The following is an 11,875-nucleotide window of genomic DNA, read 5'->3' as shown; positions in this document are numbered from 1 at the left end:
TGGTGCTCTGAAACTCACTCTGTAGACCAGGCTGGCCTTCAACTCAGAGGTCTGCCTGCTTCTGCCTCCTGAGTGCTACCACACCCAGCCTCAGAAAAACTTCCAGTATCATGATAAAGTGGCACAAATCAGCCTTGTCAAAGATCTGGGATGCTCTGTAGCAAAGAGGAGACAAGGTGGGGTGGGAGAGCGGGGGATGAAAACCTAGACTTTAGATCGGCAGTTCTCGACCTTCCCAGTGCTGCCACCCTTTATGACAATTCCTTACGGAGAGCTGACCCCCAACCATAAAATTTTGTTCGCTGCTTCATGATGGCGATTTTGCTACTATTAGGAATCATGACCTCAAAGAGCCACTGCTCTAGATCCACAAAGAGCCAATTATCTGTGATACCTATATCAAGATTTGTCAGGCGAAGGGAAAATAAACCACTCTTTAAAAGTATAGATCTAAATGTGATATTTGCAGAAAACTTCATTTTTTCTTTTTTCAATTGTGAAGCTTTGTGAGGAAGACTGAAGGAATTACCAAAAAGGACAGGTCACCACTCTCCAGCATACTTGGGCCTCCTGTCATTATTTGAAAACCCATTCTGTGGTTCTGAGCTAATTACTGTGAGGTGTTTAAGTGACTGCAGGCTGCCCCTAGCTGTCCAACATCACCTGCCTTCTGGGCTGCAGCTTGAGCTAGAACCGGCTGTAACACCAACAGCCTCAACTGAAGAGGAAACACCCCATGGGTAGGAAAGGTGGACAAACACAGAAGACTTGGGCTTTGAGCCAATCTCCTTGTGCAGCACAGTGAGTCTCACTGGTCCCACGCCTCCTCTGAGAAATGTCTGTTCCAGCTCTGTCCTGCCCCCACCCCCAAACTTTACCTCCCATACTTGCAAAGATACAAGCTGGCCACAGAATGCCATCCAAGAGGGTTTCTCCATTTTATTTCTCTGGGAAAGGAAAATGAAAACTCTTTCCATCACATATGGTAGATATATATATATATATTTATATATTTATATATAATTTATTTGTGGTTGGACATTCCAAAGCTGTTCGTATTTTTCTTTCCCCCCTCCCCATCTTGTTTTGTTTTGTTTTAATGCCTTTTCCCAGTCCTTGTGGACCAGGCTCAGGGTCTGGAGCAGGTGCAGTGAGGGATTAGAGGGATGGGCAGTGGTTGTCACAGTGGCCTCCAATCAAGGTCAAAAACCTGTTGAGGACCACCTAGAAGGAGCTGTGCAGAGGGTTGGGGGCCACAGATAGGGCACTCCCGCTTTGTGGGGGTGCACAGCTTGTTAAACAGTCACCAGTCGTGGGAGGAGGCTGGTCAGGGATTGGGGGACTTGCTCACAGTAGTTACCAACTCTCTCCATCCTGACCCCAAAATTCTATCTTGGGGGTGGAAGAGAGAGTGAAAAGGAGAAATACAAGGACTGAGGGCCAAGTCTCCTCTGATTGTTATTGCTGGTGAATTGGAAATTTACTTTCTTAAAAGAGACATTAGAATTTCCCTGCCTGTCTTGGGGAGATGAGAATCTGAGAGATCCTAGAGAAGGAATCGACATTGACTGTCGCAACCCATACTGATGACCATACCAGCCATCCCTGCCCGGACAAACAAGCCAGCTCAAGAATCTGGCAAGGAGCCCAAGGGTCAGTGGTCCTCTCCCATCAGCCTTGTTCTTCAGAGGCAGTCACATCCAACCCTGAACGGCCCCTCAAAACAAGGGCCCCAGGCTCAGACTTGGGGAGCCGGGGAGTGAGCAGTGCACCAAAAGTGAAGCAGAGCTTTCTGCTGGGAGAAAAGGAAGAAAAAGGCAGCCTGGGAAGATGATGTGCGCATGAAAAGCGGGAGGCCAGCGGGAGAGCGTGAGGGAAAACACAGGAAGACATCAGACATTCATCTGACTGCAGCAATGGAGCAAACAATACCTAAGAGGCAGGTGGCACTCATAGCTATAATCAGAGCTGAGCAGCGACCCTGGGTATGGTGGGGTCAATCAAGGGGGGGGGGGGGAGGAATGTAGCCTCGGAGGATCCTGGCCAGAGGGTGAGGGTGGGGCTGAGAAGCCTCCAGGGGACCTTTCCCGAGAATAGGAAGGCAGATCTTCCCTGGAGACTCAGCTTCCGGCCTCAGCTCTCACCTCCCTCAGTACACAGAGAGGGACACATGCTCAGGACTAGTCCAGGCTATGGGGCCCGGGTCCAAGATACCTTGGTGGGGGAGGGGCTGGGCAGGTAGCCCTCTCAACCACAGGCAGGCCATCTGCTCCCACTTCTACCTATCTGCCTGGGGAAGGAAGGAATACCACATGTAGGAGAGAGACTAGGAGCCTCGGGTCTGCCAGCAATGGTAGACCCCTGCAGGCTCCTTCAGGCCGGGTGGCCCAGGAGGAGAGCACAGACAGTAGCACTGGACACAAGGTGGCCAGCAGCAGCAGCCCAAGATCCGAGGAGGGGGGCTGGGGTACTTCCTGGCAATGCGAGCCTGCTGCCTCCATCTCCAACAACAGGCTTCCCAGAAAGGGAGCACGCTCCCTGCGGGGACCTCGGCCCGTCGCACTCTGCCCTCCCCCATGCTCTCCTTGGCAGGAGGGTCTGGAGTGGCAGTGCTGGAGCTGCGTGGACAGGGACAACAAGGGGGCTGGTCACAGCTGCTTTGAGAACCTCTTTGGTCTGGGGATATGCAGCACACGTGGGGAAGGGAAATGAATGGAAGGGAATAGTGGTGACTCCGACCTTCAGACAGGGCGCAAGTCGGAAGGTTGTGCACTCGGATAGAGAATCAGATTTCTGTGGACTCGATGCGCTCCAGGCGGGAGGGGGTCCAGGCTTTCTTCTCCTCTCCGTGCTGCGGAGTAGGCGTGCTGGCACCCCCTGCTGCCCCACGCTCCCGTAGTCGCCGCTCCAGCTGCTGGTTGCGCTGGTACATCTCCACGTAACTCAGCTGGAGCTGCTTCTGGTATTCAATGACCTTCTCCTTCTCCTCCAACCACACCCGGCGTTCCTCTGCAAAGCTGGCACCCTGGCGCTCACGGGCACGCCGCTCGGCTGCCAGCTCAGCCTGCAGTCTCCCAACCTCCCTTCGCAGGGCCCGTGTCCCACCCTCTCCCCCAGCATCCATCTCCCCATCAACGGAAACCAGGGAAGCGGCCGCTGCCACCCCAGCCTGCCGGCGCATCTTGGCCTCATCGCTCTCACAGGAGGCCAGCGCCTCCTGCGGCTCGGTCAGGTCCACGGGGGTCAGCGCAGGCTTGAGGCAGGCGGTGGGCAGCTCGCCTTCACTCAGCTCCAGGCTGGCCTGTTTGCTGCCGAAGGAGTCCCTCAAGCTGAGCAGCTGTTCCTCCTTCTCCCGGAGCGAGGCCCTACCCTCCCGGAGCTGTGAGCGCAGCCCCACGATCTCGCTCAGCTTCTGCGACACATCGGCCTGTGAGTCCTTCAGTTGTTGCTTGAGGAGGGAGATCTCACCGGCCTTCTGGCACACCTGGACGGGGACAGGTGGAAGCAGAGGCCGGGGTAAAGACACGGCAGAAAAGGCTCATCTCAACCAGCTCCCAGATCTAGCTCCAGGGGCATCTGGACTCAGGCTCGGCCCTACAGGGGGCTCCCTGCCCGGCTCCTCTCTGCAGCCCCAGGGCGGCCTCTGTCCTCAGTCACTCTGAATTGATTTGGTCCTACTCCTTTCACAACTCCCCCACCGCACAGTAGTAAGTTGCTGCTCTGGGGTCTCCAGAGGAAGGGAAGTCGGAAAGGAGTCAAGAGATGAGAGATCTAAGCCCCCTCTGCCCGCACCTCCCACTTGGTTTCCTCCATCCGGGGCAGGAAGTCAGCCTGCTCCTTCTGGCAGGCGGCCACCTTGTCCTCCAGCTCTTCCCGCTGCCTCATCAGCTGGGCTGCCTCCTCCTGCAGCTGTTTCTTGTCCTGCTGTAGCCGCAGCACCTGCAGCTGGAGGCCCTGCTGGGCACGCTGGGCGCGGCGGGCCACCTGCTGCAGCTTCCCGCTGCAACCTTGCCGGAGCTCTGCCAGCTCACGCTCCCAGGCCTTCTGCCGCTCCTCCAACACCTGGGCCACGGCCGCCTCGCTCTGTTCCAGGCTGCGCCGCAGAGCCGCCACCTCCTGCTCCTTCTCCCACAGCCGCTCCTCCAGCTCCTGGATCAGTGCACTGGGCGAGGGTGGTGAACAGGCTGCAAATGGCAGGCCCCCACTTCCGCCCTCCCCAGAGCCCAGGTGGCCTGACCGACCCATGGATGAGGATGACCCACTCTTACTGGAAGCCCGCCCACTGTCGGAGGTCCCCAGATCCTGGTAGCCCGACCCCCCACCACTGCTGCTACTACTATAGCCGGCAGTGCCAATACGGTTGATGTGACTGGTGGAAGCACTGAGGGGTGCCAGGTGCTGGCTATAGCTGGAGCTATAGGTGGGCAAGCTTGTGAGCGAGTTCCGGCCTGAGTCTGAGAGGCCACCCCCACTCCCACCAGCTGGGGTCATGGTCCGAGACTTGTCCAGTCCGCCCTTGAGGCCAGCAGGGCCCTGTCGTCCCTCAGGGGTCCCATTGGTCTGTGGAGGACACAAGTTCTGCATGGAATGGAAGTTCTTGGGTACAACAGGCTTGAAGGCTGATGGCCGAACTAGTGGCTCTGAGCACTGCAGCAAAGGAAGTGGAGAAGAGACATCAGATTGCGTTCTTATCTTTGGCCCCTCCTCTTCCTTAAGTCCGAGACTTGTTCAAGAACACCTCCGGCCCCTGTTGGATCTCCAAACCATGGTTCCCCCATGACGGTTTCCATCCTGCCTCCCATGATAGGAAGGCCCGCCTGAACATCCTCTCTTTCGGTCACCGCCCCCTCTAAACCAGACTGAGAAGCTCTTGGGTCCTGAGGACTAACCTGGTCCAGCTTGCCAGAGGTGCTCAGGAGCTTGGGTGGGTGGTTGGGTTCACGATACTGTGGTGGGGCCTTGTCACTGCCCCCACTGCTGCTGCTGCCCCCACTGCTGCCCACCACATTGCCACAGACGTCTGTGTGGTCACTGCCCCGCAGCTCGCCATTGAGGTAGAGAGAATTGGCGAGAGCCTTGTCCTCTGATGGGTAGCGGCCAGGTCTCTCCCTGGCCCCACCACCACTGCTTCTTGGGCCAGGGAAACTGCCCTGGCTGCCCCCACCCCCTGTTCGAGTGCCCACGCTTTTCATAGGAAACTCCTGGGCATGGGTCACCCCACCACCCACACTGCCCATGGTCAGGCGGGGATCTGGGGGTCCAAGCTCAGAAGGCCGGGGGGCAAAGGCCAGGAGAGGGTCCCTCCCTGGATCAGCGCGCACAGGTAACGTCTCCAGCTTCGCCATGGCTAAGCCAGAAGGGCACTGTGGGCACAAGTGGGAAGACAGACAGGTCAGAACCCACCCTGACCCCAGGCAAGTCAGCTGGGGCCCCGCTTTGTCTCTCTGTGTGCCTTACAATAGCCACCAGGGTTACCAGGCCTCCAAGATGAAGGGATAGCTGCTGCCTTTGTCCCAACACCATGCATATAGCTTCTCTGCTGGACTCACTCCTTAACCCACCTCCACCTATGAGCCACTCAGACCCAGTGACCTTCTTAACTGTGCTGCAACTCCCCCAATTTAGTTTTCATTAAATTTACCCTGGGTCATGACTCCTATATCCCAGCTTCCTGGGCTGGCAAGATTGGACCGGTTGAATCTAATAGAGGACCTCAGAGGTTAGAGAGACACAATGACCCTATACAAAAAAAGCTGACAGTGTGCGTCTTTCCGGGCCCCTTGACCCAAGGTGGTAAACAATCAAGGTGAAAGCTAACTGTAGGGCAGACTTCTCTCCTTACCTGTCCAAAGAGGTGGGGGGCCGGCGGGTCCTCAAGCTTGGGACCCTCCGAGGCCGGGTCTGCAGGGGCCATATGGCTCTCTCTCGAAGCCCCGGCTTGGCCAGAACCAGCTGTGTGACTTGGGACTAGCCGACCAAGCCATCCCGTACTACAGTTTTCTCCTCTGTGAAATGGGAGGAATTAAAAAACCGTGCTGCTGCGCGCCAGGTGCCCGGAGGCGTCAGGCAAGGGATTCTCGGAGCTGGGTGGGCGGAGCTGCCAGTGCGGCCTGCGCCAAGGTCGCGGGTGGGCGCAGCCGTGGTTAGGCGGACTGGGACTGAGGCACCCGGGCTGCGGCTGCCGCAGGTGGCGAGGGAGCCTTCCCGGAGGTTTTCACAACTCGGCCTCGTGAGGGCCTGCCCCCAGAGTGCCTCCCTCTCTGCGATCAGTACTTTGCAGTAGTCCCCTAGCTGGCAGAGAAGGGGGTGGGTGGAGACAACACTTAAACACCAACAGCCAGCTCCTCCCTCCTGGCCTTTCCCACAGGTGGGTGAAGGAGGGGCGGGGCTTGCGCAACCAGCGATGACCCCTGAGGATGCCATGACTGCTGAACCCTACTAAGAATGCAGTACCACCAGGAAGAGTTCTTGGATTAGTCATTCCTACACACACACACACACACACACACACACGCAGCCCTTCCCTTTGGACCTTGACCCCGATCAGTTGACCATGAAGTTCTGAGCCAGTTCTGTTGAGTGTGCTCTCTCCCTCAAAGCTGAAGGGGGACAAGTCCTCCTATTACCTATTACTTGTGCTCAAAGAGGCCTAGCTTGCTTCCTGGTTCTTTTGTCTCAAGTCAGCACCTTGGAACACCTGTACAATACAGGTGGCAGGCACACCTGGCAAGTCCTGGCCTCTGGCTAGAGGCTCTAATAGCTCAAATATGTGTGCTAGTTAGGAAAGAGGGATGTTTTTCAGGCCTGTAAACCCCAGAAACCAGGCAGGGCACCTTTCTTTCCTATTAAAGTTAAGGGGCCCATGTACAAACACCCCAATGCTCTGCAGACCTCCTTCTACCCAGATGTCTAATTCTAATGCTGTGCCCTTCCTGTCCGGCCCCAAACCGAGGGGGGCCACCAACACATGCACCCTTTAGTCTGGCCACACTACACATTATGGCTCTAGGTAGTAGGTAAGTCCTTAAATTCACTAGCAAGCTGGTCATTGCCTTTGTGGAAATTGATTCAGTGCCCATCCCCACAGGTGTGGAAAACAACAGTTGCCACCTTCCTCCTATTGGCCATCTGTACCCACACACAGGCTGACACTAGTCTGGATCACACGAGGCATGTAGGGAAACACTGAGGTGCAGGATGTGCAGGTGTGCCATGTCAGGAGCAGGCCTCATTACATTCTGTCCTCGGTCTCTCTGCCTCACCCTAGCTCCTGCCCTCTCCACTCTGGGCATGCTCTAGTCTGCCGGCCATCAACCTCGAAACTCCCTCCTACCCTGAGCATCGTACCCTCTCTCATCCTCACTGAGTTCAACAGAGAGAACAGCTGGGATGGGCAGGGTGAAGGCTGAATGGCTAGAGGCTTGCAGCCATCGGGGAAGCCTGGGCACGATTACAGGAAGAACTGACAAATCCTCGTGCAGCCGGAGCTCAGGTGGAGGAACATGAGAAGAGGCTAGGGCACCGGTGTGGGTGTGACATCATTAACCTGACAGGCAGAGATTGCTTGGAAAAAAATAGGTGTTTTTGAGAAGACCAAAGATACCTCTTACGGGGCGGAAAGACTGATTGTTAGCATCCAGGAGTGGCGTGGGTGGGCCTAGCATCAAGCAAGGATGGTAGAGTCTCCTAAGTCTGGGAGCTATTGTGGGAGCAGCAAAAAGTCCAAGAGAAGCCGAGCTCTAACAGCCAAAATGGGAAGGGATTCAAAATAGGGGCCCTACACAGCCTGGAGGCACAGGCCCCAAATCCCTGCTACTCGAGATACTGGAACAAAAGGATTGCAAGTTCAAGGCCAGCCCGAGCAACTTAGTGAGACCCTGTCTTAAAAAATTAAAAAAAAAAAAGGCTCAGTGGTTGACTGCTTCCCTAGCAAGTGCAAGACCCTAGAGTCAATCCCTAGTTTAAAAAAATCAGTAAGAAGAGGAGGGCAAGAAGGAAGAAGCAGAGGCAGGAGGAGCAGAGGGCAGCCTGATCTACTTGAGGGGGAATCATTTGAGCCCAGTAGTTCTATACAATTATGAGAAGCAAGTGAAATTCCATGTCAGAAGACAAGGAAACAAAACAAAACGAAAGAGGGAGGGGAGGACGGAACACAATAATTGTTTTCAGTGTTAAAAAAAAAAAAAAAAGGTCCAGAAGGTAAACCTGGAAGTGAAGAGTGTGGCCTGAAAACACCACTGGTGTCTATGTCAGAATAGTTTTAGAAAAGTAGTGCAAAGCAAAAGCTCAGGCAGACCACAGGGATGAGAAAGTGCCACAAAGAGACAGCGGAGTTCTCCCTTAATGGAGGACAGAGGAGGACACTTGAGAAAGTTTGGAATCAAAGGACTTTTCCTTTTATTTTAAAATTAACTGTGGAAGCTGGACACGGCAGTATGGAGGGAGAGGCAGATCAAGAGTTCAAGGCCTGCCTTGAGTACTTGAGTATATACTGAGCTTGAAGCCAGTCTAGGCTATATAAGATCCTGTCTCCAAAAACAAACAGGGGAAATAGAGTAGACTGGGAGGCAGCTCAGTGAGGAGGGGTGCCTGCTGCACGAGCATTCGAACCTGGGTTCAGGGGGCACAGAGTCAGCTGTGACCCCACTGCCAGCCTGACTCTGGGTTCAGCAAGGGAACGAGGCAGAGCATGACAGAGCAGAGCAGCCCACCCATCATCCCTCTGTGTGTGCACACGTACACTTTACCAAAAAGCAAACAACATTGTGATATGAATGAAAAAGTTGCTAGATACACTGAAAGTAGGCACCGCTAGGGAGAGAGGCAGAGGACCAGCTGTCCCCAGAGGCCAGGGTAGAGAAAGGAACAAGTTCCAGGAGTGATCACATTGATTCAGAGTGACAGGGAGTGACGGTAATGAATGTTTGGAAAGATGTATAAAAACTGCAAAGATCTCTGTTCTGTGCTCCAAGGAAGGAGGACCAGAACATGGTTTGGAGGTGGTCTTATGTCACTCTGGTTTGTTCTTCCTTGAGAGTGGATCTTTGTCAGATTCTTAGGATCCTAAACACGGTCCTGGGCCTCCCTTCTCAGGCTGTACGTACTTCTTGGTAGACAACCAACAGGCAATTCCCATAGAGTTCCATGCCATAATTCTAACCTGTCACAGTCAACACCTTGTAACCACTCCCTGCCCCTTGCTTCTTCCAACCTTGGGCTCCTACAAATTCTTTCCTCAAAACCCTGGTGGGGAGCTGGAAGGACAAGGAGTGGAATATATTTTCCTGGTAAGTAGGAACCGAGGGGAGAGGAAGGGCTGAGCTCCCTCTGTAGGACAGGCTTGTGGACAGGCCTAGGTAACAGTGTGACTGCAAAGGCACTTGAACAGCATCACTCTGGGATGATAGCCTGTAGCCTGAGCCTGCTGCCTCTGTTTCTGTCCCATCAACCCTCAGCGCTTGTGTCCAAGGGGCTAAATGGACTCTGGCTAACCCTTTCCATGAGCCAGGGTCAAGTGCAACAGAATTCTTGTAGCATCAGCTCCAGGTGTAAATCACAGCTAACTGCTTAGGAACGGAACCTCCTACAGATTGCTCCACCTCAGATTGTCACACCTATCTTATGCCAATTTTAAGAAGGAAATGCATTTATGTGTAAAACGCCTGTATTCTTTCGGGCACCCACAACCAAGTAAAGCTTGTAGCGGAGTCCCCAAGGCCTCTACTAGCCATCCTACATTTCTCCTGACATGAGCTTTTCACTACACACACAACCTCTTCTCAGCTCTCTGCCCATCCTATATTTTTCTGGAACCAGTCCAAATACCCCTTCTCAGCATAGCATCCTTGATACCCAAGAGGTCTTGGAACACTTAGCTCAGGATGCCCCAGGGAGATTTCACTGTGAAGCTTCCCCATCAGAAGCCTGTGTTACCTCGGGGCACAAAAGATGACTTTAGGGGTCTCTGGGCTCTGACATCAAGAAAACGCCAGGCCAATGCTTGTTGGTTATGAGCAATGCAAATAGGCAATGAATTCTGATAGAGAAACAAGGAAGAGCTTCCAGGAAAGATTAAGGGAAGGGATTCAGGGAGCAGAACTTCTCAACTGGGATGTATGAGGGGAGAATGATCCTCCCCTGGAAACGTGGGCACCTGCAGGGGAAGAGAGGCCCATCCCCTAGATCCCAGCTCTGATGAAGCCAGGGTTTCAGAGCTGAAGGTACAGACAGCACACCCCCACCCACCCGCTCACACAGGAGCCTGCCTCAGCTGTGCATGTGTGTTGGAGTTGGGGGGGGGGTCGCCATTCACTAGCACATAGATCCCAGCCACAAATCCTCTGCAAAGGTGCCACAGAGGTCTCTGCGTTTGGAGAAATTCCACCCAAACCTCCCTCGGTTCTCCACCAACGCGCGTGGCCCCGGGGGGGCGGGGTGCAGAGAGAAGAGGTGACATAATCCGGGCCGCACCCCCTCTGGCCGCCACCCCCCCAACCCCACCGGGTGAAGCGTCCATGACATCATCGGCCTCATCCCCCCCCAGCTCTGGGTACCCTAGCAGCGGGACGCGCCCCCTCCCCAGCTTCCCACCCGCCAGAAGCAGCGCGCGATGCAGCGGACGTGCTGACCGAGGGAGAACCTGGAGGAGCGCCCCGGCAGGCCTGTATCACTTACTCACTGCCTCAGAGTCCGGCGCAGAGGCTCAGACACCGGCGCCAGCTGCCCCGCTCTCTGGCGCAGCCCGAAGCCCGCCCCACTGGGCGCGCGGCGCGGCCGGGCTCTGCTCTTGGCCCCTCCCGCCCCGCGCCCGGCCCGCCCACCAGCGGCTGCGGCAAACGCGGGCCCGCCCTCCGGCCACGCCCCCGGAGCCCGCCAATCCTGGACGGGGGCGGGACTCGGTGCCTTAACCCCTTCGGTGGCCTAGCGCGGGCCCGCCAGCTCCACAGGCTGGGTGACATGGCTACGGGGCCTCCGTTCATGTCAGGCGCTGTGCCAAATTCTTGGTGTCTGCCCCCAATTTCTGCTCTCCCACAAGTCCAGAAGGTCCCTACCCTTTCTGAACCCTCCATCTTGGATCAGGAGCACGAGCCCTTTGGTTTATGGACAGCCCCGTGTGGACTCTTGATTCAACTCCTGCACCAGCTATTCCGGTGCAGCAGACGTCCCAAATCCTTCAAACCTGGGGCTGGAGGTGACTCAGTGGTCAAGAGCGCTGGCCGCTCTCCCATGTAACCTGGACTTAATTCCCAGCACACACATGATGACTAGTTCCAAGGGCTCCGGCACCTCTGGCCTCCGCGGGCTCTGCACAAATATATGGTTGAAACAACCACACACAGAATTTAAACAGTAGATAGATAGATAGATAGATAGATAGACAGACAGACAGACAGACAGACAGACAGATGGGGAAGACAAACCCCTAAGATCCTTCAAACATGCAGGGTGCCTCGGGATGTCAAGGCACAGGGGATACGATCTCTCTGGAGGCAAGAATCAATAAACCGACCAATTAAAACCGTTTCATTACAGGAAATATGTACTTTGTACCTTGTGCCCCTTGCCTACTGTTAACCTAGCAATCCTCATCCTCATCCCCAGAGAGACTGAGTGATGAAAAGACTTCATCTTGACTCAGACTGACACCTTGGCAAACTCATGTGGCATTCACGGCGGAACCGCCAGCTGCCCAGAAAGACTGCCTGAAGAAAGCAGTCATCCTTCACCTATGGCCTTGGCCTGATCAGTATGGGGAAGCAAGCTAGGCCCAGGCTTCAGCATTAAGCAAAAGGCTGGTGCAAGATTTAATTCAAAGTATCTGTTGTGATACCTAATGAGTTTGGCTTTCAGCCACCCAATGACAGGAGTATGTCAT

The 11,875-nt window shown here is 55.0% G+C and overlaps 1 protein-coding gene across 2 annotated transcripts; it reads right to left on the bottom strand.

The window, feature by feature from the left end:
- Positions 1–914: 914 nt before the first annotated feature.
- On the bottom strand, positions 915–10,823 carry Lzts3 (leucine zipper tumor suppressor family member 3). 2 transcript variants are annotated; one of them, XM_021653630.2, is made up of 5 exons: positions 10,675–10,823; positions 5,843–6,005; positions 4,890–5,363; positions 3,793–4,647; positions 915–3,484 (listed from the first exon to the last, which is right to left on the bottom strand). In XM_021653630.2, exons 2-5 carry the CDS (start codon positions 5,912–5,914, stop codon positions 2,786–2,788), a joined length of 2,100 nt encoding a protein of 699 aa, XP_021509305.1. In that variant the 5' UTR covers positions 5,915–6,005; positions 10,675–10,823; the 3' UTR covers positions 915–2,785. The 2 variants fall into 2 exon arrangements, with proteins under 2 accessions (XP_021509305.1, XP_021509307.1); XM_021653632.2 differs by having other exon boundaries at positions 3,856–4,647.
- Positions 10,824–11,875: the final 1,052 nt, after the last annotated feature.

The sequence above is a fragment of the Meriones unguiculatus genome, chromosome 18, assembly GCF_030254825.1.
Source record: "Meriones unguiculatus strain TT.TT164.6M chromosome 18, Bangor_MerUng_6.1, whole genome shotgun sequence".
In the NCBI taxonomy this organism is placed as follows: Eukaryota; Metazoa; Chordata; class Mammalia; order Rodentia; family Muridae; genus Meriones; species Meriones unguiculatus.
The sequence above is the reverse complement of the archived record's forward strand: the minus strand, read 5'-3'. Positions and strand labels throughout refer to the sequence as shown.

Excerpts from the sequence above, each read along its gene's own strand:
- Lzts3 (XM_021653630.2), bottom strand. The coding sequence starts at position 5,914 with ATGGCCCCTGCAGACCCGGCCTCGGAGGGTCCCAAGCTTGAGGACCCG. Across the intron at positions 4,648-4,889 it reads CCTCTGGCAAGCTGGACCAG|TGCTCAGAGCCACTAGTTCG; the intron begins GTTAGTCCTCAG and ends CCTTTGCTGCAG. Across the intron at positions 3,485-3,792 it reads TGGAGGAAACCAAGTGGGAG|GTGTGCCAGAAGGCCGGTGA; the intron begins GTGCGGGCAGAG and ends GTCCCCGTCCAG.